We start from the raw sequence: 26,390 nt of genomic DNA, 5'->3' as shown, positions 1-26,390 counted from the left end.
TGGCCCAAGTCCTTGGGCCCCTGCACTCATGTGGGAGATCTGGAAGAAGCTCCTGGCTCCTGGCTTCAGACTAACACAGCTCCGGCTGTTGCGGCCATCTGGGGAGTGAACCAGTAGATGGAAGACCTCCCTCCCTTTCTCTCTCTCTCTCTCTCTCTTTCTATCTCTTCTCTCTGTGTAACTTTGACTTTCAAGTACAATAAATAAATTTTCTTTAAAAAAAAAAAAAGGACATAAGCTTCAGTCATTTTAGGTTCTTTTTACCCCTGCCTTCTTTAAAGAGGCGGTCTCACATCCTGTATAGTTTCTCACCCCAATCTTACATTCTTCTTCAGGTGAACACAAGGAAAAACATCCTTAAAATCATTTAAAAAAAGCTATTACTGAAATTCTTTTGTTGTTCTGTTTTGTAATGTATATTATGTATTATACTTGTGTACATATTGTATGTCTACATGGAAAATTTATGAAGAGCTCTGTTCTAATTGGTTTACGCTTGTGTTAGATATTGAAGAAATATTTCCAACTACATGTACCTTTTTTTAATTTTAACAACGGAGTTACAGAGAGAGGTTGAGACAGAAATAGAGGTTTCCCATCCACTGGTTCACTCCCCAGATAGCCGCAATGGCTGGAGCTGTGCCAATCCAAAGCCAGGAGCCAGGAGCTTCTTCCAGGTCTCCCATGTGGGTGCAGGGGCCCAAGGACTTAGGCCATCTTCTACTGCTTTCCCAGGCCATAGCAGAGAGCTGGATCGAAAGAGGAGCAGCTGGGACTAGAACCAATGCCCATATGAGATGCTGGCGCTTCAGGCCAGGGCTTTAACACACTGTGCCACAGCTCCAGTGCTTACATTGGAACTTTGGTAACTATTTGACAGTTTGCTGGGGCTGGCACTGTGGCGCAGCTCGTTATCACCCTGGCCTGAAGCTCTGGAATCCCATATGGGCGCCGGTTCGAGACCCAGCTGCTCCTCTTCCCATCCAGCTCTCTGCTATGGCCTGGGAAAGCAGTAGAAGATGGCCCCTGTACCCACATGGGAGACCCAGAAGAAGCTCCTGACTCCTGGCTTCGGATCTGCACAGCTCCGGCTGTTGCAGCCATTTGGAGAGTGAACCACCAGATGGAAGACCTCTCTCTGCCTCTCCTCTCTCTATGTGACTCTATCTTTCAAATAAATAAATAAATCTTTTAAAAAAATTGTTTGCTAAGCTTTCAGTTGATATAAGTTATTAAGAGTAAGCAATCTGGGAAGCCTGACTTGTTCCCTCATTTCTCTATTCTCTTGAACATTGGAAACTGATTCTATTCTCAAGAACTCTCTGTCAAGATGCACAGTTTTATCTTTAGACCTTAAAAAAGGATGACTAACAGTTTTCTGTATTAATAGCCTAGCCACATATAGAAGAAATTATGATTTTACAGCTAGATTTATCTTGCCATGGATGCAATAAATAGGTGAGCCATCTCTTTTCAAACCAAACTAAGGGAGAGAAAGTCTTCTTATTTACTTCTAACTTTATAAGACAGTTTGCATAATGTGGTCTTAATATTTGATGTTAGCTAGAAGGACATAGCTTTCATCTTATCTCACAGAAAAAACTGTCATAACATGCATGTGACCACAGGTTTCTAGCTTAGGCCACCGAAGATTAGGGATGGGATTAAGAACCCCCTTGGTTGACATTCCTAAAGGCTGACTTTGTGGTCTACTTTAATAGGAAAAGGACAAGGAAAAGGGGAGTGAGCTAAGCAGCAGGAGCCGTATAACAATAGGTGGCAGCCCAATTAACGGCTGCTTTACGTGGTGGTCTGCCATCAGGGAGACCCAACAAGGCTGGTCCATTCCCAAATGGCACCTGGTTTCAATATGAGGAGTCAGGGCACTTGGCCAGCAACTGTTGTGACAGAAACTGGCTACTGAAGACTCCTGCTACTTCTGCTAAGAGCAAGACCACTGGAAACAACTGCTGTGGGGGTTGAAGGACTCCTGGGTCAAAACTACAGGCCCTGTTGGCCCTCTCTAAACTGAAAAAGCCCTCTGTCCAGCTGTCAAACTAACCATCACTGTTGGGGTGATGGCCTAGGGTCAATAACAGCGCAGACTTTAATTTCCTTTTAGAGATGCCACCAATTCAAAATTAACATATTCAGTCCAACTGTTCTCCTAGGCCAGCTAGTCATGGAAGTCAACAGAGTGTCTTCCCTAAAGAGATTCACACCTCCCTTATGATGTCTTTCTCTCTCTCTCTCTCTCTTTTTTTAAGATTGATTTATTTATTTGAAAGTCAGAGTTACACACAGAGAAGAAGAGGCAGAGAGAGAGAGAGAGATCTTCCATTTGCTTATTCACTCCCCAACTGGCCACAATGGCCAGAGTTGTGCCGATCCAAGGCCAGGAGCCAAGAACTTTTTCTGGGTCTCCCACATGGGTTCGGGGGCCCAAGGACTTGAGCCATGCTCTACTGTTTTCCCAGGCCATAGCAGAGAGCTTGATCAGAAGTGGAGAAGCTGGCACTCAAACCAGCACCCATATGGGATGCCAGCACTGGAGAAAATGGCTTTACCTGCTATACCACAGTCCTGACCCCCCCTTACATCTCTTCTAGAAACCCATGTAAAGGTATAGATAGGTCTAGGCCTCACATATACCTCGCCAGGCCTTAATGCCAACCTGGTTATTATCAAGTCCCTCTTGTCAGATTCTGTTTGTTTCTCAGTAGAATAACTCTCTCCTGGTTTGCACAGCACCTTTCTTAGATCCTCTAATAAAGACTCGGTTCTTAGTTTTCTACCCTGTGTATCTAATCTGCATGTTAGATTTGTTTTCTCCAGATGTGAAGCATTGGAATTCTAGATGACCATGCACATGAAACCTCAAATGAAGACAGTTTCTGTGAGCTGATTTTGCAGCCCCTTGAACAGCCACCTTCTGCCAGAATCCTGTCTTGACTATGAGTCCCTATATCACCCCTATTCAGCTAGAAGAAGTAAGAACTGTCCTCACCTTAACCTGTGACAGCAGCCAGGGTTTCCATAAGCAGAGGGAGGAAATGTGGGTTCCCAGGACTAGAAGCAGGCCAGACTAACTCCATCCTATGGCTCCTTGCCAGCACATACACACTAGACAAAACAGGAGTGTTCAGGCATATAGCTGTCTTCACACTATGGACAGGACTCTTGCTTTCCTACATCCCCCTTTGTCCTCATCATTTTGGCCATCTTTTCTGCCATGGGCAATATCTCTAATTTCTCCTTTTAGCCCATAATCATAGTGCTGCTATACCTAACACGTATAATTGACATGCTTTGAAGATCATTACAGGAGCTTATGACTGCTATATGCCAAGCCATCATGCAGGAACAACACAAGATTGCTCTTCTTCAATCAATCTGATCCAGAGTATAGATACCCCATTCCATTTCAATGCTTCATATCAACAGGAAGTAGCCCAAAAAATAACTGGTGCCCCTTCTTATCTATACTCAGAGTCAGGATTGATGGCACAAGGACACAAGCCTCAGTTATTTTAGGTTCTTGTTACCCTTGCCTTCTTTCAGGAGACCAGTTCAGTCTCACACCCTGTACTGTTTCCCACCCTGCCCTCTGCATTTTTCTTTAGGTTTGACAGCCCACAAATGAACTTGAAAAACTTGTGTGGAAAAGCTCACCTCTACCTACTGTTCTGCACCCCCACTCCTAGCCCACCTAAGTTATAACAAGGCCTAGCTTCCTGGGGTCTTTGCTCTCTGCCATGTGTTTGGTCTGTATGCACACTGGTAATTGGTCAACCTCTCCAACTTTATTTTCTTTGAATAAATGTGGTCTAGTTGTCTCCTCTCTGTTTCTGCCCCCTTTTCCTTACAGCTTGTCCCAGCCCCAGTCATTGCAGGCACTTGGGGAGTGAACTAATGGATGAGAGACCTCTCCCTCTGTCTGTAAATCTGCCTTTCAAATGAAAATAAATATTTTAAAAATAGTATATACATAGTAGTACAACATTGGTGGTGTCCCATGTTAATATGAGATGTTAGTAATAGTGGGAACTGGGGTGTGGGATATCTGTAAATACTTTTGTCTTTGCAATTTTTTCTCTAAATCTGAAAAATCTTTTAAAATAACATTTACTTTGAAAAAAAAAAAACTCAGAAGTCTATATTATGGGAAAGGGCCATAAGTTGGCATTTAAAAGTTGAAAATTGAAGTGATAAATTACTGCAGAAAAATGCTTCCCCTGGATCTAGAACAAATTAATTGGTTATGGTGTAATGAATGGGAGTATAGTCACAGTTGTTGGAAAAGTCATTTTGTTTACAAAATGAATTTGATGAATAAGGTTTATTTTTTAAAATAGTTTATTTAATTGAGAGAGTTACAGAGAATGAGAGAGACAGAGAGAAAGGTCTTCCTTCTGTTGATTCACTCCCCAAATTGCCGCAGCAGCCGGAGCTAAACCAATCCAAAGCCAGGAGCCAGGTTCTTCTTCCTGGTCTCCCATGTGGGTGCAGGGGCTCAAGCACTTGAGCTATCTTTTACTGTTTTCCCAGGCCACAGCAGAGAGCTGGATTAGAAGAGTAACAGCTGGGACTAGAACCGGCACCCATATGGGATGTCAGCGCCGCAGGCAGAGGATTAACCTACAGCACTACAGTGCCAGCCCCACTGAATAAGTTATTTAAAAAATTAAGTGATGGTTATTTAAATCTCATAATCCAGAAATCACAGACTCATAGCAAGCTACATGGTGAAAATGTTTAAAAATGAAAGCCTTAGGGTGGGTGTTATGTTGCAGTGAGTTAAGCTTCCACTTGAGATCTCTTCATTCTATGATGGAGTACATGGAATCTTGTCTTGTCACCACTCCAGTGTAGCTTCTTGTTAATGCTGAAGAATGAGAAGCAATATGTGATGGTCCAAGTCCTTAGATTCTATTCTGTCCAGCAATATGAGAGCCTGGCTCCTGAATCAGCATGGCCCAGTTTCATTTGGGAAGAAAACCAACAGATGGAAGATTATCTATCTTTCTTTTTGTGCATTTCTCCTCTTTTGTTCACTCTTTCAAGTGAATGAATTAGTGAATAAATATTTTTTTGGAATGAAGAGACATAAAAGTGATCAAATGCTTGCTGTTTTCTTTTCTTTTCTTTTTTTTTTGACAGGCAGTGTGGATAGTGAGAGAGACAGAGAGAAAGGTCTTCCTCTTTGCCGCTGGTTCACCCTCCAATGGCCGCTGTGGCCAGCGCATCGCGCTGATCCGAAGCCAGGAGCCAGGTGCTTCTCCTGGTCTCCCATGCAGGTGCAGGGCCCAAGGACTTGGGCCATCCTCCACTGCCTTCCCGGACCATAGCAGAGAGCTGGCCTGGAAGAGGGGCAACCAGGATAGAATCCGGCGCCCCAAATGGGACTAGAACCTGGTGTGCCGGTGCCGCAAGGCGGAGGATTAGCCTGTTAAGCCATGGCGCTGGCCACTTGCTGTTTTCTTTAAGTGAACAAAATGGAGTGGACAGAAAGCAGATGTGATTTGTCAATATAATTCCATTTAGCCAGCTCTAGGAGTTGTCATTTCTATGAGGATTTTTTCTACAAGATGGCATGATAGGAGCCAGGTCATGACATCCCATTCCTAGTCATCTTCCAAATTAGATCCCTTTGCTCCTCATGCAACATCAGAGGCGACTGTAGCCATTGTCTGAGTTCTTTGCAGCATTAGGACTGAGGAACAGAGCCTTACCATTGACTCAATATGAAATGTGCTCATTTCTCTTCTTGCCTTTGGTTAAGACCAAATGTAAGAATTGCCCCTTTGAATCAATTTGTATTCTCACCAGAGAAAGGTGTCTTGGTATTACCTTTCTATGTAGTAGAGGAAGAATCTCTGGACTCTGTTACAAGTTGTTGGCAGCTAGTTTAAGAATTGGTACCCTTGGTAGTATAGGGTACAGACACTCTGGTATATTTTGATGCCATTGTCTAGTTCTTAGGACTCAAACACAGTTACTACTACACATGATGAGTAACCTGGTATCCACTCTTCCAAATATCCATGTCTCATTTTGATAGGATTTCATTTTGTCTTCTCTATTATTAAGCTATATCAAGGATCAGTTTTTCCTAAAATTTTCTTTTGATGATTTTCCTAGAAATTATACACATTTATAACTGATAAACTTACTTGCAATTAGCAGTTCACTGTTTATTGGGCACTCAAATCATATTTCTATAAAATTTTTTAAAGATTTATTTATTTTACTTGAAAGTCAGGGTTACACAGAGAGAGAAGAAGAGGCAGAGAAAGAGAGTGAGATCATCCGCTGGTTTACCCCTCAGATGGTCACAATGGCCAGATCTGTGCCAATCTGAAGCCAGGATCCATGAGCTTCTTCTGGGTCTCCCATGCGGGTACAGGAGCCTAAGGGCTTGGGCCATCTTCCACTGCTTTCCCAGGTCATAGCAAAGAGCTGGATAGGAAATGGAGCAGCGGGACATGAACCGGTGCCCTTATGGGATGCCAGCACTGCAGGTGGCAGCTTTACCCACTATGCCACAGTGCCTGCCCCTTCTGTAATTTTTTTTTAATATCTATTTGAAAGAGTTACAGAGATAGATATCTTCTATCTGCTGGTTCACTCCCCAAATGGCTACAAAAGTTGAGGATGCAATAGGCTGAAGTGAGGAGATTCATCTGGGTCTCCCATGGGAGTGACAAGGGCCCAATCAGGCCACTTTTGTTGCTTTTCTCGGGCTATTAGGGACCTGCATTGGAAGTGAAACAGTTGGAGCACAAATCAGCACCTGTATGGGATACTGCCATTGCATATGGTGACACCATGATGCCCACTCTTCTATAACTTCTTTTATCTATGAGAAGCGACAGATACCCAGTTCATTTTTTAATATTATCATTTTGAATAAACAGTTACCCACTAGGTCAGATGGAAATAAAGTAAATATTTCATTATATTTTCATTTAACACCACACTCCTTTTTGTGACCTGGCATCTAAATCTATATCTCTTTTTTTTTTTATGAATTCTTATTTAATTTAAAAGACTTTGAGACAGAGGATTCCTGTTTGCTAATTTATTAGATAAATGCCCACAAATGCCATGGTTAGGGTCATGGAAAACTGGTTGCTGAGAATTCAGTACTGGTTTTCCATGTGAGTTTCATGAACCCAATCATTTGAGCCATCAGCACTGCTTCTCAGGGTCTTCACTAACAAGATGTTGGAGTCAGGAGCTATATCCATATTTAGGAATTGAACTCGGGTACTCCAATAAATGACTATTTAACTATTAGGATAAATGCCCACCCTCAGTCTATATTTTAACTGTGAGACACAGATAAAAGTTCAATGACCCTCTGTGTATTTTGATAGCAATATTTGAGTAGATCAGTATAAGAATCCTCCATTTGAGTTCAAGTTTAGTTTCCCAACAGTAACATTTTTGGAATACCAGTTTATCCGGTTGCAAATCATGCAAAGGCTGATCAGAAAGTTATAGTGAAAAGGCCATGCTGACTGCTGATTTTGGAGCTGTATATTTCAATAATCAGTGACAGGGATGGAGGGTATTGTCTCCTAACTTTATTTTATGCTGTTATATATGGAAATGTTTTCTTAGTTTCATTTGCAAATTGTTCATTATATACAAATATATATATGTATATAGTATATACAAATGCCTCTGATTTTTAAATTTTTATTGGAACAGTTTTGATTAATGTGTGCTACTCATTGATTATTATAGGTGATAGTGCAGTATTTGAACTCATATACACCATAGAAACTGTAATCAAGCCAGATATCTGGTGTTTCCATTTCCTCTTCATATTTTGAGCCTACCAGCTCCTGTCCTCCAGTTCTTTATACAGTACTTAATATGTACACTATTGTCATCTAGCTATACTATGGAACAGCAGAAGTGACTCCTGCCTCACTGTACTTTGCTACCTGTTTTCCATTCCCCCTCTCTCCCTAGCCTCCATACTTCTCAGTCTTTAATAATCACAATTCTATGTTCACATCCATTTGTTTCACTTCCATATATGACAAGAAACTGGGAATTTGTGTTTCTGTGTCTGGTTTATTTCAATTAATTTGATGATCTCTTTTTATACATTTTGCAAGATGTAACAATGTTGTATTTTTTTTGTGTCTAAATGATGTTCCCTTGTCCATTTTTTCATTGATAGACAGCTAGATTGGTTATAATTCATGGCTGCTGTGAACGGTGTTATGGTCACTATAGTAGAATTGCTGTCTCTTGGATATGAAAGTTTCATTTCCTTCTGATACATAGCCAGGAGTAAGAGAAGTTTGTCATCTAATAGATCAATTTTTATCTTTTTTGAAGAATGACCCTACGGTTCTCCATAACACCTGAACTAATTTGCATGTTCACCCACAGTATCTGAGAGTTATCTTTTCCTACATCATCATAAGCATTTGTTCTTTGTTATCTTTTTGGGATAAGATGACAATATTGTAGGTTTTTTGCTTCTTATCAGTTTATTAACTTGTTTATTAAAAATTTGTTTGTTTATTTGAATGGCAGAGTTACAGAGAGAGAAGAAAATACAGAGATCTTTCATCTACTGGCTCACTCCCTGAAGAGTCACAACAGCTGGGGCATGGCCAGACTGAAGTCAGGGGCTTCATCTAGGTCGTGCACATGAGAGGCAGGGGTCCAAGACCTTGGTCCATCTTCTGCTGCTTTCCCAAGTGCATTAGCAGGGAGCTCAATTGGAAGTGGAGTAGCCTAACTCACATTGGGTTTTGGCATGTTGCAGCTTAACCCACTGTGCCACAATTCCAGCCATTCGCTTTATCAATTTAAATTCCTCAAAAAAGTCATTAATATTGGCATCTACATCATTTTCTTTTTTCATTGTTATCATTTAATTTAATGAAGTCTTGTTTGTATTTCAATTATTCCTCTCAAATTGCTCTTCCTAAGGTCATTAGATTACCATATTGGTTAGATGCAGTTTATGCTTTAAATTTCTCATTTACTGAGTGCATGGACCAGTGAATGGAGGACCTCTGTCTGTCTCCCTGCCTGTCTCTGCCTCTGCCTCCCTGTGACTCTGCCTTTCAAATAAATGAGTGGATCCTTAAAAATAAAGCAGAATAAAATAAAAAAAATTAAAAACTGCTTTTGGTAGTATGGACATTTTGGTGATATCAATTCTTTCAATTTATTAATGGGGAATATTTTTCCTTTTGTGCATTTTCTTCTATTTAATATTTGGTAATTTCCATTGTAGAGTTCTTTCACTTTCTTGATTAAATTTATTCCAAGGCAGTAAAAGTTTTTTAGCTATTGTGAATTGTACTGACATGATTAAGTTCTTTATTAGCTATGAGATTTTTGTGTGTTGATTTTATATCTTGCAACTTTACTAAACTCTCTTATGAGTTCCAGTAGTCTTTTAGTGGGGTCTTTTGCTTTCCTATAAATAGGATTATGTAATCTGCAGGCAGGGGTAATTGGACTTTCTCCTTTCTAATTTGTATCCCTTTGATTTCTTTTTCTTGCATTATTGCTCTGTTTAAAACATTTAGAACTGTTTTTGAATAGCATGGCAAGAATGAGTAACTTTATCTGGTTCCAGATCTTATTGAAAATGCTTCCAACATCTTTCATTCAGTATGATACTGATTAAAGATTTAGCATATATTGCTTTGAATGTGTTAGGAAATGTTCTTTTTATACCCAATTTGCTACGGGTTTTATAATGAAAGCATATTGTATTTTATCAACTGCTTTCTATGCATCAATTGAGATCATCATGTGGTTTTTATTCAGTTTATTAATGTGACATATTACATTTATTGATTTGCTTATGTTGAATCATTTCTGCATACCAGGGATACATCCCTCTTGGTCCATGTGAATCATTTTTCTAATGTATTATTAAATTCCATTAACTCGTCTTTTGATGAGGATTTTTGCATATATATTCATCAGTGGTCTTATTCTATAATTCTCTTTCTTTGTTGTATATATTTTTTCTGGTTTATGAACTAAGGTGATGCTGGCCTAATAGAAGGAATTTGGGAGGATTCCCTCCCTTTCAACAATTTTGAATAGCTGAAGAAGAATTGGAATTAGTTCTTCTGTGAAAGTCTGGTAGAATTCAGCAGTGAAGCTGTCTGGTCCTGGGCTTTTTTTTGTTAGGAAGGTCTTTATTACTGATTCACTCTGTCTTGTATTTTGGTTTGTTTAGGTTTTCTATGTGTCTTCATAACCCAAATTTGGTATGTGTCCAGGAATCTCAATTTCTTTTAGGTTTTCCATTTTGTTAGCCATCTCATCAGATGCTCACATTAATATTGCAATGGTAATCTGAGTTTTGGGTACTCTACTTCCAAACCAGTTTCGTGCTAATATCCCTGGGAAACAGAGGATGATGTCTCAAATTCCTTAGTTCCTGTCACCTAATTGTTCTGTCATCTAAGTGGAGGGCTTGAGAGCGTGGTCCAGCTACAGCTGTTGCGGACATTTAGAGAGTGAACCAGAAGTTGGAAGATCTCTCTCTCTCTCTCTCTCTCTCTTTCTCACTCTGTGTGTGTGTTTGTGTCTCTCCCTTTTTTAAAAATCATTTTAAAAATATTTACTTATTTTTTTGGAAGTCGAGAGTTACAGAGAGAAGGAGAGACCAAGATCTTCCATCAACTGATTCTCTCCTGAGATGGCTTCAATGGCCAATGTGTGGCCAGGCCAAAGCCAGGAGATTATTCTGGGTCTCCCATGTGGGTGGCAGGAACCGTAGTACTTAGGCCATCTTCTTTTTCTCAGCCCATTGGCAAGGGGCTGGCTTAAAAGTGGAATAGCTGGGACTTGAACTGGCACCTATACAGGATGCCAACTTAATGAGTGGCAGCTTTGCCCATTGTGCCACCACACCAGATCCCCTCTGCCTTTCAAATAAGTAAATGTTTAAAAAAGAATTAAAAAAAATGTAAAGTAGTAAAAGTCATCATGATTGAGCACTGGGGAATCTATTGAAATGATCTACTTTTTAAAAGATTCATTTATGCATTTGCAAGTGTCATAGAGTGAGAGAGGGAGAGATTGATCTTTCTTCTGATTTGTTCACTCCCCAAATGGCTGCAATGATTGTGGCTAGACTAGACTGATATCAAAAGCCTGGAGCTTCTTCCAGGTCTCTCACATGAGTGCAGGAGCCCAAGCATTTGAAACATCCTGTGTTACTTTCCCAGACACATTAGCAGGGAGCTGGATCAGTTTGGAGCATTAATTTCTGTGATACTCCCCTTGCAGTTCAAGTATACAAAACCCATCTGGCACCATGTCCCATTCATGGGTAGGCCGAGTATAACAGTTTCCAACTCTCCAAGGTTTGGGCTAGATGCCCAAGTGGACTATAAGATATTAGCCTTGTTTGTTCTTCACAATGTGTCAAATAGTGTCATTCAAGGAGGATGTTATCAATGTGATTTATGCTTGTATTCCCATTGAAAAAATTGTGTTTGCTGGCAAAATCAATGAGGTGCCCATGTATATCCTAGAAGTGTCCTTTCAAAGTGAAGGCAGAGACTGAGGGGCTTTTGGAAAAGCTTTGAATAAAATAGTCTCCACACTTGTAATAGTTGAGACACATCATTTATCTAATGAGAGACATCAGATACATTGGTATTAGATATAAGGTACAGCAGACATATGGGTGGCACATAGCATTAAGATTTTAGTAATCTAACATGAGGTGCTATTTATTTTTTCCAGATTTCATAGATAAAATTGAGCTGCCAAATAGGGAATAGTTGAAATAATCACCTTTTTGATGATTAAGTCTAGGGTAATAAATTTTAATGCTTGAAGACCTTGAGTTTTTTAATAGGGCCATCTTAATTATTTTAGTTTGTGATCTATGAATTCTTATTTTCTCTAGCCAAGTAAGTTACAAACTTTCTGTAACTCTGCCTCTTAAGTGAATAAATGAATCTTTAAAGAAAATTCTGTAAATATTTAAAAAAAAAAAAAGACTGACCTCCCTCAATGTATAGAATAAAGTCACTGAAAGGCAAATACCAGATTAGAGATGATACAGGAATTTGAACAGCACAATTATTACATTATACATAAAAAACTGTCCAATAGCTGTGGGCCAAGAGTCAATAGCCTGTGACACTACCACTCAGATCCTGAAGAAGTTGATAATTTCAGCCCATTCTCATTTAGACAGGAAAAGGAGTAAAAGCAGGAGCTCCATGACATCATCATGTTTGCCTCTTTGCCTAGTTTGTGAGAGAAACCAAATTAAAAAAAATAAATAAATAAAACTAAAGTTGTGTTAAATATACACAAATAATTGGATGGAGTGATGAATAGATAAATTTCAGTAACTGGGTATAGAATTACCAGGTAGTTCAATTTTAAATATTCACAAACATTTCAGGCACTCACTCTGTTTTCCAGCCATATTAATAATCCACTTAATGTATTAGAATGTTTTTCCTCATTGTGAAATACAATCCATTGATGGACCAAAATTAATATAGTAGGTAAGGTCAAGCATCATTTTAAAGAATTAAAATCCTTTTATTCAGGGATATTAATACATATGAATGTATTATGTACATTAATTACATATGTATGTACATAATATTATGTATTAAAAAGATTCCCTGGAGTTTTTTTTTTCCTAAATATTTGTAAGAAAGGCTCTGGAACCACAATTTTTTTTTATTTTTTTTTATTTTTTTATTTTTTGACAGGCAGAGTAGACAGTGAGAGAGAGAGAGAGACAGAGAGAAAGGTCTTCCTTTGCCGTTGGTTCACCCTCTAATGGCCGCCGCGGTAGCGCGCTGTGGCCGGCGCACCGCGCTGTTTCTGGAACCACAATTTAATTATGAGAATTAATAAATAATAAATTTTGGCCAGCGCCGCAGCTAAACAGGTTAATCCTCTGCCTTGCAGCACCGGCACACCGGGTTCTAGTCCCGGTCGGGGCGCCGGATTCTGTCCCGGCTGCCCCTCTTCCAGGCCAGCTCTCTGCTGTGGCCTGGGAGTGCAGTGGAAGATGGCCGAAGTGCTTGGGGCCCTGCACCCCATGGGAGACCAGGATAAGCACCTGGCTCCTGCCTTCGGAATAGCACAGAGCACCGGCCACAGCGTGCTGGCCACGACGGCCATTGGAGGGTGAACCAACGGCAAAAGGAAGACCTTTCTCTCTGTCTCTCTCTCTCTCACTGTCTACTCTCCCTGTCAAAAAGTAAAAAAATAATAATAATAGTAAATTTCACAATTTCAAAAAATTATTTCCACATTTGAATTTTGCCAGTTATAGTAAGTATGTTGCTTTCAAATGTATATCTGTCAAACCAAGAATTAGTGAGGAATTGGAGTATTATGTGGGTATCTCATGTGGTTAGACAAGTTCTGATGTATACTCTCTGTGTCACAGGAGGCTGATTATCCAGTAAATATATGGGTCATCCTCACTGCTTCCTAATGGAGGTCTGCATTGTTTTATGGGAAATGTAGCCTCATCTGCCCATGATGTTGGGAGGACAGAACCATGGAAACTCTCCTCTGGCTTCCTTCTTAGCGTGTGCCATTCCAACCACTACCACCATCTCCATAGAATTGCTGGTGCTGGGCTTTCCTCATATTACTCAAGAACTGTGTGGGTGATTTCTGTATCTGTGAATGTCAGTGTGGGGTTAGAGGGAACCTTGGAGAGCAGTACAGGTGCCTGTCTCTTGCTGGCATAAGTGACAGTCATGGATCTGAGGTGTTAGAATCTGTCATTCAGATTCACCCTAAAGATCTTGGCTGGTCCAGGAAGAGACACCAGTGGTAAATCCTCAGTTCTAGAGCTGGAGAAAGAATGAATAAGGTTGGGCTTTCAAGGGTTGTTTTTTGTCAAATGATGCACTGACGGAAGACCAATGTGACTCCAGGTGTACAGAAGGTAGTTTCAAAATTCCTACAGACAATCTGTCTCATCCAAGATGGCCACAGGATGGAGATGGGTTTTCAGACCATTTTAGCTGAAATGTGTATGGGGTGACTGAATGTAGATTGTACCCCTGTCACTGTTTACCCATCTGTAAGATGAAGTATATTAGTAGTACTAGTGAAATGTCCCCACATTTCCTGAGAAACCATTGTGAGATATGTGCAGGTTGACTTACATTATTTGACAGTTGCATTTGTGGGGCTTATGGTATATCTTCTCCAAATGAATTTTCTAGTTTCCTGCACTGTGTAGACTGACCAGCACTACTCATTTGAGGTTATGGAAATTTATACAACACCTAGTTTCTAGGAACATGGACGTTTGGGTCCTGGCTGACAGTCCTATTTCCTTTGGAAGTGAGTAGCTTTTATGATACTTGAAGAAGGGAACTCCAGGAAAAAGAATCATTTCTGACAGAATACCACTTGATGCTCTCTGAGACAATACCTTACTATTTCAGAGCAGAGCAAAAAGTCACTGAAATGCAAAGATCCTAGATTTGCATGATCCTAGCAGTTATTAATCATACTGACCAGAATGAACACGATTTAGTTGATATTACCTTACCTCATCCATAAGTTATGGAAGACTGGTGATATTGGCAGTTCTGGACCAGCCTTCAAAAAAAGTTGTGTATGGATTAGAAAGACAGGCAAGGGCATAGCAAATGTTTCTTAAGTGGTTTTGAGGGTATGACCTGTGGTGGAGGGATAACCCCTCATGTCTGAGAGTTACTGTCTACATTGCTTTCTACCACATGCCCATTACTTCATTCTGCTATCAGGTTTTTCAGAAATGGGGGTCTTTGAAACCTGGTCTGCCATACACTTGGTATCTAGAGCCACGCTGCTGCCCTCTATATTCTAGGAAATCATCCTGGTAGTTCAAGGAACATCTGTGAGGGTCTCTGCATGTAAAAATGATGAAATAAATTATATTTTAGGAGATAGATGGTTTGAATAGTGTCAGATGATTTGCACATGCCTGGCATTCTAACTTTTGGATGGTGATTTCTATTTTGCTACACTTAATTAAAAAACACATTTATTGTTGCCTGCAGTGCCAGCATCCCATATGGGCACTGGTTCAAGTCCCAGCTGCTCTACTTCTGATCCACCTTTCTGATATGGCCTGGGAAAGCAGTGGAAGATGGCCCAAGGCCTTGGGCCCCTGTACCCATGTGGGAGACCTGGAAGAAGCTCCTGGCTCCTGGCTCTTGGCTCCTGGCTTTGGATGAGCACAGCTCTGGCCATTGCATTTTGGGAGTGAACCAACAGATGGAAGACTCTCTCTCTCTCTCTCTCTCTGCCTCTCCTTCTGTTTGTGTAACACTGACTTTCAAATAAACAAATAAATCTGTGAAAAAAAAAACACTTTGGGTTTTCAGATTACTTTCAGAAACTCACCAGTTTCAAATAAGTATTGCTGTAGAAGACTGCCCTGAGCATGGCTTTCCTTTTGTTCTTGATGTTATTTATGGATTGTGTGACATTAAAAGGCATATAAAAATTTTCCCACTCACTGTCAGTAATTTCTTCTTGAAAGTCTTGACCAATATTTAGTATACCTGCAGCTTCAGAAAATTACTGTGAGCTTTTTTCTATTTTCTGAATAGTAAAACTACACTGAGACTTCATGTGCTGATAAGTTTCTTAAAATATAAGCAAAAATATGACCACATATAAGCAGAAATGTGAAACATAACATTATGATCTCCAATAAATTCATTTGTGTGATTCCAGGGCTATTTTTTAAAAGTTTTATTTGTTTAAAAGAGTTACACACAGAGAGAAGGAGAGGCAGAGAGAGAGAGAGGTCTTCCATCCGCTGGTTCACCCCAGATGGCCACAGTGGCCGGAGCTGTCCCAATCTGAAGCCAGGAGTCAGGAGCTACTTCCAGATCTCCCATGTGGGTGCAGGAGCCCAAGGACTTGGGCCATCTCCTACTGCATTCCCAGGGCATAGCAGAGAGTCAGGAGATCAAGAAGTCAGTCTTTTGATTACAACTATAGAAGATCTTATAATCCTAGAAACAGTAGAACGACTGGAAGACCTTGCCGTAGCAGAAGCCATTCTGACAATGATTGACCAAACTGCAGCTGGAATACCTAGTATAGTCCTGCTTACTACACTTCAAGAAAGATCTGAAAGCAGAAAAAGAAGGCAGTTCAAGTGATCAAAGGGTATGTGGAAGGTGCTGCAGTATGAATACTGTACGGATATTTTGACTCTGGTCTGAAAAGATAAAAGAATTATCAAAATCTACATGGAATAATTGAAGTCCCTTCAAGTTTGAAAATAAGCATTTTAGGACAAATAAAAGGAAGTTCAACCTTGTACTTGGGGAAACTAATCCCTAAATATGAATAGGTTTATATTGATTCATGGGTAACAGGTCCATAAATTATTTGAAACTAGGATGTCTAGATATCAAGGAAGACAGCCATAGTCTCTTACAGTGCCTCTATTGGTCTGTCTCAAAATGAATTGGGTGGGAAAAGGTTTAGTCCAATATACATTTTTTCTGGATTCTCCTTAAAATTCCTTTTTAGCCTTTTGTTTATTCTGGTGCCAGTATTTTCTGCATAATCATTTGCTTTGTTGGCATCTGAGTATATTTGCTTAAAAACCACATACAGTTGACTTCTTTAACCACTTTTTCCCACGTAGATTCCAATTATACTTGACATCCAGTTTGAGGGGGCCCATCTCTTCTCACCTATTTACTAATCAGTATATTCAGTGGATACTTATTGAGCACTTAACAGTGGGCAAAACGTACAAAGTAATTGGATAGAAAAATAGATAATTCCCATATTCAATAAATGTCTACTGAGCACATTCTAGTGTATCATTACATATGGCCACATTGTTTTGTTTGAAGTGTGTTATTTGTGACTATATTAGACCATTCACATCTTTATGTAATTATAAAACCCAATATACTATCAAAGATAAGTAATTTTGTAGTTTATCTACCTTTCAAAAAGTATCTGGGGCCGGCACCATGGCTTACTTGGCTAATCCGGCACCTGCGTGCCAGCATCCAATATGCGCACCTGATTCTAGTCCCAGCTGCTCCTCTTCCAGTCCAGCTCTCTGTTGTGGCTCAGGAAGGCAGTGGAGGATATCCCAGGTGATTGGGTACCTGCACCCGCATGGGAGACCAGGAGGAAGCACCTGGCTCCTGGCTTCAGATCAGTGCAGCACCAGCTGTAGTGGCCATTTGGGGGGTGAATCAGCAAAAGGAAGACCTTTCTCTCTGTCTCTCTCTCTCACTGTCTAATTCTACCTGTCAAATAAGTTAAAAAAAAGTATCCAGTATTTCCAGTATTTGTTTGCACCCCATTCATAATGAAAAAATGGTGTTTCAATCTGTAGTGAACTGATTTACTGTGCCATTACTGTAATATACTGGCATTATATTAAATTGTTAACTCTGCCTCATTAAATACGTTAGGAAATAATCCCACAAATAACTATTTAACTTTGCATCAGATATAAAGGAGATTCTGGGTGCTATAATTAGATTCTTTTGAGGCAGACAGAGAGCTGTTATCCCAACTGATTTAGTATGTTCTGTAATGAGAATAAATTCACCAAATTATAATTTTTAGTGATTTACATGTACATTTTATAGGGGACATGTTCTGTGTATAGTGAAAAAATAACTTTTATAGTATCATAAAATGCTTTTGATTCCTTAGTTCCTTATTAGGATATGAACTTTTTGTTTAGCTATACATTGGTTCCATCACCAGTTTTGTTATATTTTGCCATGTTTTTATAACTTGCATGTAAAGTTATTAATCTTAAAATTTGGCAATGGAATGTAACTTACAAGAATTTTGAAAATACAGGAGAATACACATTAACTTTAAGGGAGGTGTAAAATGGAGGTATTTTTAATCCCTATTTTATTTTTTTAAAAGATTTATTTATTTTACTTGAAAGTCAGAGTTACAGAGAGAGAGAGAGAGAGAGAGAGAGAGATCTTCCATCCACAGATTCACTCCCCAATTGGCTGCAATGGTTGGAGCTGCGCAGATCCAAAGCCAGGAGCCAGGAGCTTCTACTGTAGTTTGTAAAGAAGTTAAGAGGTCTTTGTGTCCAGTTTTCAGATCATCTTTCTTTGCTCTAGAGAGTGAAATATTAAACTGATCTTGGGGCAAAAAAAAAAAAAAAAGAGAGAGAGAGAGAGAGAACATTGTCCTCCTTTCAGCCTGGGGTGCAATTCCCCTTGAAATACGTGGCCCTTTGTGACCTGAAGCCCATGTTTTCTTCCAGTTGGGGCATTTTTCACAGCCTGTAGGCCATAGGTTTGACTCCCTGCTGAGTGCTTCTGAGTGGCTGTCCAAATGCTCAACAAGTCTAAAATGAAAGCACATCCTTCCCTCTTCCTTCATACCCATCTGTAAGGTAAAAACCGCCAGTATTTGTTTTGTGACAGTTGATATGTTGACCACAAGTGTTCTATTACAGGTGATGATAGCATTTGAAGACCTGGCTGTTTACTTTACCTGGGAGGAATGGCAGAACATGAACAAAGCTCAGAAAATCCTGTACAGGGAAGTGATGCTGGAGACCTACAGCAGCCTACTCTTCTTGGGTGAGTGGCACCCATCACATGCCTAATGAACACATTGTCTTGCTATTTGAAAAATCTTGCTATTTGAAAAATAAGTGAAGACTTTATAAAGTTTAATGATGTGCAGTTAGAGAACTTATGTCCATGAATAATCCTAGTGTGTACCAACTAGGAAAGGATCCAAATTGGAACATTTGTTGCATAGCTCCTGAAATAAGCTGTTTTCCTATAAATAACCCAAGATAGTGATTTCACAAAGTCTTACATTGTTTGCATTAATAGGACACTGCATTACCAAACCTGATTTGATCTTTAAGTTGGAGCAAGGAGCAGAGCCATGGATGGTGAGCGAATTCCTAAATCAGAACCTTCCAGGTCAGTACGTACTTAATGGTGAGGGAGGCTAAGGCAGAAAGATTGCAACAGATGTTCATTGATGCTCTTTCCATGACTTTTTCCCAAGTGTTACTCCTTATGATATCTGGTTTTGTGCATCAGACAAGGGATTCTAGAGTATCTAGGGATGCCATTTGATCTCTAAATCTCTGTGTTTTTGATGAAGATGCTCTTTGATTAAAAAAAAAAAAAATGTTCCAATCCTTTTCTGGTGTTACTAAGGCTTTTTTCTATGTTAGATACATTCCCCAAATTCTCTATATTTAATACCTTTTCCTTCATGCATTTATTCTTATCTTTAGGCAAGCTATTAAAACTTCTTTCAGGAGAGCGCCACGGCTCACTAGGCTAATCCTCCACCTTGCGGCGCCGGCACACCGGGTTCTAGTCCCAGTCAGGGCACCGATCCTGTTCCGGTTGCCCCTCTTCCAGGCCAGCTCTCTGTTGTGGCCAGGGAGTGCAGTGGAGGATGGCCCAAGTGCTTGGGCCCTGCACCCCATGGGAGACCAGGAGAAGCACCTGGCTCCTGCCATCGAATCAGCATGGTGCGCCGGCCGCAGCGCACTACGGCGGCGGCCATTGGAGGGTGAACCAACGGCAAAAGGAAGACCTTTCTCACTGTCTCTCTCTCACTGTCCACTCTGCCTGTTTAAAAAAAAAAAAAAAAAAAAAAAACTTCTTTCAAATGAGTAACCACTCATGGTTTTGGCCAGGCACAGAACTTGCTATTTTAAGAATCTCACGACTGAACCAATAAATGTGATATCTCTCTCTCTCTCTCTTTCCTCTTTCTTTTTCTCTGTGGCTTTCAAATAAAATAAGAAAAAAATAGATTGTTACAAACATTTGAGGAAAGAGCCTGTGGCTGGCAAGCTTCTGTTTCATTCTCTCTGTGTGTCTCATTCTCCAACTCTCTTGACTCTCAAGTATGTAAATAAATAAGGGAATGCTAAGAGATGGTCAGAAGTAAGCCTCTGTGCTGTGACATCAGAAGTCCTGAAGTAAGCAGGAACTTGTATAGAAACATGAAAATAAGTGATCCTAAACTCAACAAGAAAGTCTTGAGATTCTGAATCCCAAGGTCAAGTAACCTCATGGTTTTATGTTGAATGTCTCAGATTTGTCATTTGAAATATGAATTCTGTCTCAAAGAAAAAAAGATAAGAAAAGAATAGGAAATTAAGATTTCTTTGAATATAAGAGACAGTTGATCAAAAGCCTCCAAAAATGCAAATTATCACATATGAGTGTTTATAGAAAAAAATGAGGGGAGATAACCAAGACTAGTGATTTCAGAATGAGCTAGAAAATATATTCCAAAGAAGGCAAACACACTCTGGGTTGCAAAAACAAATTGTTTCAGCTGTTAGAGAGTGTATACCCAAGGTGGTATATTGCAATGTTTCTGTACCTACTGTAGTTCTGAGGAGCTGAAGATGTTAGATTTCCTTAGGAATATGGGGAAGCTATCATAGAGTGCAGATAAAAGCAGAGTTTCTCATTTGAAAAATCCCATAAATGTTTACCTGAGAAGACTGAACATGAGACAACTATGTGATACTGTTTAGTAGTACAGTATCATGTGATACTGTTTAGAGTACAGAAACATTTCACTCTTCTTTACCTGCAAGAAAATGATCCAGTAAAGCATTCCCATATTTATGATTGAAATATCAGAGAGCTCACAACATAAACTTTTTAATAAAAATTAACTAAAGAAGAAGGACAGGAAAAAAACTGTTTGCTAGGCAATGGGGGAATATATTTACTAAATTTTTGTCCATTCTTTAAAATCTTAGAGTTGTCTCATCATTGTTAAGGGTAGAATGACAATGAGAAGAGAAAGATCATTTATTAGCTCATTTCCCCAATGCCTGCAACAGTTAGGTCTGACTAGTCTGAAGCCAAAAGACTGGAATTTCATCTAGTCTAACCTGATTTATCACAGGTCCCAAGCACATGATTCATTATTTGCTGCCTTCTCATTTATATATGCAAGAGCTTTAATGGAATCAGAGTAGCCAGGGCTCAATCTGGCACTATTTTGGGATGCAAGCACCCTAAGCAGTGAATTAACAAATCTAACCAGGAAAGCCATCTGCCATACTTGAATAAAATTCAAGTAGTAAATGATTGAACAGAGAAATCTATTGGTACAACCTAATATATCAATGTCTTAAGGGAAAAAAAACCAAAAATATAATGAGAATAAGTGTCTTCTACTGATTATGTTAAAATCTTCATTCCCCTTACATCTGTATTCCAGAAGAAAGTTATTATATGTGATTGAGTGTTTTTTTTTTTTTGTCTCATTTCAGTTGCCATGAAAAGTGATGACATTATTAGGATCAACCAGGAAATTCGAGAAAAAAATTTTAAGCAGAATGTTATTACAAATAATAAGACATCAACTCCCAAAAGAGTTGAATTAAATAAAAGACTTAATTTAAATTCAAGTCATGTTTCAAAACTGATTATCAAAAAAAGAAATGATTCATCAATGAAACCTGAGGAATGCAATGTGTGTCACAATGTGTATCCCCATGGAGGAGCTGATGAGCTGCAAGCTGGAGAGAAAGTTGGTGCCACTAAGGTATCTGGGAACTCTGCCCAATGCTGTGAGCCTCTTAGTGAGTATCACAAGATTGAGACTGTGAAGCCTTCATTTGAACATAGTGGACAAGGGAAAGACTTCAAAAGGAAGAAGATATTTAGATTTGGCACGGTCCATTTGGGAGACTCCTGTAATAAGTCAACTGTCACTGTTGGAAAGACAACTCAAATAGAAAAAACTCTTCATAAAAATACTAACCTCAGTAAGCATCAACAAATCAACACAGGAGAGAAATTCTATGGAGATATGGGATATGTGGAACCTCTTCTTTACAAATCAGATCTTTTAATAAATCAGAGACAATATATACAGGAAAAACCCTATGCATGTAAGCCTTGTGGAAAATCCTTCAGGTGTAAGTCCTGCCATACCATCATTCACAGTACTTCCTTACAGGAAAACTCGCATGAGTGTAATGAATGTGGAAAAGCCTTATACCCGAGGTTAGATATTATTAGACATCAGGAAATTCACACAGAGGACAAACCTAATGAATGTAAAGACTGTGGGAAAGCCTTTGGCAAGAAGTCACAACTCATAATCCATCAGAGAATTCACACAGGAGAGAAACCTTATGAGTGCAATGGCTGTGGAAAAGCCTTCAGCTGTAAGTCACAACTCAAAACCCATCAGAGAATTCACACAGGGGAGAAACCTTATGAATGTAATGACTGTGGCAAAGCATTCGGCTCTAAGTCACAACTCCTAATCCATCAGAGAATTCACACAGGGGAAAAACCTTATGAATGTAATGACTGTGGAAAAGCTTTTGTCAAGAAGTCACATCTCATAATGCATCAGAGAATTCACACAGGGGAGAAACCTTATGAATGTAATGACTGCGGAAAAACCTTTGGCTACAAGTCACAACTCAAAATCCATCAGAGAATTCACACAGGGGAGAACCCATATGAATGTAATGACTGTGGAAAAGCCTTCGTCAGTAAGTCACTACTCATAATGCATCAGAGAATTCACACAGGAGAGAAACCTTATGAATGCAATGGTTGTGGAAAATCCTTTAGACGAAAGTCACAACTCATAATCCATCAGAGAATTCACACTGGAGAGAAACCTTATGAATGTAATGACTGTGGCAAAGCATTCGGCTCTAAGTCACAACTCATACCCCATCAGAAAATTCACACAGGGGAAAAACCTTATGAGTGCAATGGCTGTGGACAAGCCTTTAGACGAAAGTCACAACTCAATACCCATCAGAGAATTCACACAGGGGAGAAACCTTATGAGTGCAATGGCTGTGGACAAGCCTTTGGACGAAAGCCACAACTCAAAATCCATCAGAGAATTCACACAGGGGAGAAACTTTATGAATGTAGTGACTGTGGAAAAGACTTCATCTTTAAGTCACAACTCAAAACCCATCAGAGAACTCACACAGGGGAGAAACCTTATGAATGTAATGCCTGTGGGAAAGCCTTTGGCTACAAGTCACAACTCAATATCCATCATAGAATTCACACAGGGGAAAAACCTTATGAATGTAATGACTGTGGGAAAGCCTTTGGCAGTAAGTCACAACTCACAATCCATCAGAGAACTCACACAGGGGAGAAACCTTATGAATGTAATGCCTGTGGGAAAGCCTTTGGCTACAAGTCCCAACTCAATATCCATCATAGAATTCACACAGGGGAGAAACCTTATGAATGTAATGACTGTGGAAAAGCCTTCAGAAGTAAGTCACAACTCAAAATCCATCAGAAAATTCACACAGGAGTGAAACCTTATGAGTGAAATGATTGTGGGAAAACCTTTGGCCAGAAGTCACAACTCATAATGCATCAGAGAATTCACACAGGAGAGTAACCTCATGAATGTAATGACTACAGAAAAGCTTTTTGCTGTAAATCACAACTCATAACACATGAAAGCTTCTTTAGTAAGGCTGGGTGAATGTTGACAAATTCAGTTTGTTTTTGTTTGATAGGTCTTTACTTCAAATTCAACATAAATGAGTACTTTGCAAGGTATAGTATTCTCAGTTGACTGATTTTTTTTTTTTTTGAGACTCACACTATGTCTTTCCATTCTCTCATAGATCATAAAGATTCTAATGAGAAGTCACCTGTGAATCTAGTTGGAAATCCTTTGAAATTTAACTGACATTTCTGTATTGCACATTTTGGAATTTTTTGTTTTACTGTTAAAAGTTTGCAATATCTTTTGGCAGCCTAGACAGTCTTTCTCATGAACCTGAGCTGGTGAATCAAGGGAACATAAGATTAAATTTCCTACGTGACACTGCAGCCATCCATAACTAAACAAGGAGGATGATCCCTATATTTTCTTTGCAGGCAGCCCATCTTCCTGGAAAGCAGATAGGATACAGCAGAACTCATGGGCAATTCTAACTTTTTTATTAATATGTGGTTTAGTAAGTTCATATTTGAAATAAATGTGCTATGAATGAATACATTCAAATACAGAAAGAACATTTTGTATTTTCACTAACTTTACTTCTATTTAATTTTGATAATTATACTGTGGTTTGAAAACTCACACCAGATTATTGCCGATAATTATTCAGAGAAATGCTTGTTTGATGGATAGAACTGGGAATGTGTGGAGACTGGACTGCAGATCCTTAAATAAATCTCCATATATTTCCATATGTGCAAGTTATACTGCCAACTGTCCAAGATTTATTTCCAAGAGAATATGTAGTTTCTCATTCATTCCACCCCATAATTTACCATGACTGATTGGGCCATCTGTTGCTCCAAAGAATATTGTAAATTCACCTTTTGTGTATCAGAAATGTTGCTTCTTGCCAAAGCTAAATTTAGGATGTGTTAGCAAAATGATGAGACTGAATCTATTTTGGGCTATGCTAGTAGCCAGAAGGTGTGATAACAGCCCTGGGAGTGAAAGAATTTATGAGTTAATGGTTATCATGTGAATAAGTGTCAAGATAAAGGTCCACAAAGAATAAAGAATAGGGATTCTATCTATAATTTTTACTGATATAAAATTATGCTTTTCAAAATTAATTTTATTTAAAGGAAAAGAGACGGAGAATCTTCCAGCTGCTGGTATACTCCCCAGTGGCTGCAATGGCCAGGGCTGAGCCAAGCCAGAAACAGAAACCAGGAGCTTCATCCATGTCTCCTATGTGTATTCATGGGCCCAAACACATGAACTTTTCTCGGCTTTGTTCTCAGAGATATCAACAAGGAGCTGGATCAGAAATGGAACAGCTAGGACATGAACCAGCACCCATCTGGAATGCTAGTATCTTACGTGGTGCTTTTATCACAGTGACAGCCCCTAAAATTATGCTCCTATACAAAAATGACTTTTCATGATTTCAAACTTTTAATTCTATTCTTTTATTCTTTTAGTCACTTCTACATGGGTATGGGACAATGGATATGTATTAATCATATTTATGACTATTTTCTAGAAGAGTGGTCAATAGAAGTCAAAGTTTTTATTGTTTTATATAGGTATGTATGGCTAAATGTGGCACTTAAACCATTTTAAGTAAACATTTAAGTGGCATTAAATACATCATAATGCTTTGCAACCATCACCAGCATCCCTCTAAAGAATTATTTATATATTTTTTGCTACATGCCCTACAAAAAACTGCTCTACTTTTTCTGTATGAATTGATCTATGCTAGAGCCTCATATATGTCAAGTAATAACATATTTGTTTTCTTATATTGGCTTATTTAATGTAGCATAATGTCTACCAGTTTCATTTATGCATTTGTTCACATGTTCTTTTTAAAGCTCAGTAGTTTTTTTCATCATGAATCTAAGATACTCTTTAATAAAACTTCCTCACTTCAGTCTTTTGTGCAAAACACAAAGCCACACACAGAGAGCAACTTGTTTCCTACCTTGTTCGCTATCTTGTTTTTCACTGTTTTAGCTCTCTCTCCCTAAGTCATCAACTGTTCTCTATGAGACAGGTACCTGGAATGTCAGGCTCTTATCACAGATTCACTATCTTTGATAATCTGCACAGGATTCTGGCTGGGGGGGGGGTATCTTTCCCATGTCTGAGTGCTTAAGAGCAGCACGGCATACCAACTCTAGCCAAAGGAAAGACACGCACAGCACTGCTGCCATAACAAAGCAAATTCCTAGCACCTCCACTGTTGATGGCATTTTGCAGGAGGTTTCCCTACGTTAGACAAACAGATAGTGGTGTATCAGATCATACGTATGTCCTGTGCTTAGTGCGGGACTTCCTTGATTCGTTAGGTCAAGGCCGTATGCCCACACAGTGTCTCCAGACCGTCACCTCTCCCAAGTGAGGGAAGATGACTTTCTCTGAAGGGAGGAGAGAACTTCCACTTTGAATATGACCTTGTCTAAATAAGATCATAGTCTGCGAACTCAAAAGGCTTCCATAGCCTTGGCAACTCTTGACAAGAGCCTAGGGTGATAACTGACGCCATAAACAAGAGTGTCAATTATGAAATCAACAACAGGAGTCACTGTGCACTTACTCCCCATGTAGGATCTCTGTCCTTAATGTATTGTACAATGAGAACTAATGCTATAACTAGTACTCAATCAGTACTTGACACTTTGTGTTTCTGTGTGGGTGCAAACTGTTGAAATCTTTACTTAATATATACTAAATTGATCTTCTGTATATAAAGATAATTGAAAATGAATCTTGTTGTGAATGGAATGGGAGAGGGAGTGGGAGATGGGAGGGTTGCATGTTAGAGGGAACTTATGTGGGGGGAAAAGCCACTGTAATCCATTAGCTGTACTTAGGAAAGTTATATTTGTTAAAAGTTTTTAAAAAAGAGC

The 26,390-nt window shown here is 39.3% G+C and overlaps 1 protein-coding gene across 1 annotated transcript in view; it reads left to right on the top strand.

Annotated features, from left to right (window-relative positions):
* Window positions 1–26,182, top strand: part of LOC133770421 (zinc finger protein 260-like) — a 40,761-nt gene extending 14,579 nt beyond the window's left edge. The window contains exons 2-4 of the mRNA XM_062206561.1: window positions 18,476–18,602; window positions 18,864–18,956; window positions 21,296–26,182. Coding sequence (XP_062062545.1) covers window positions 18,479–18,602; window positions 18,864–18,956; window positions 21,296–23,349 — 2,271 coding nt within the window. The 5' untranslated portion in view covers window positions 18,476–18,478 and the 3' untranslated portion in view covers window positions 23,350–26,182. The remainder of the gene's footprint in view (window positions 1–18,475; window positions 18,603–18,863; window positions 18,957–21,295) is intronic.
* Window positions 26,183–26,390: the final 208 nt, after the last annotated feature.

This window comes from Lepus europaeus, chromosome 11 (genome assembly GCF_033115175.1).
Source record: "Lepus europaeus isolate LE1 chromosome 11, mLepTim1.pri, whole genome shotgun sequence".
Classification (NCBI taxonomy): Eukaryota; Metazoa; Chordata; class Mammalia; order Lagomorpha; family Leporidae; genus Lepus; species Lepus europaeus.
This window is presented reverse-complemented; position numbering and strand designations above follow the sequence as displayed.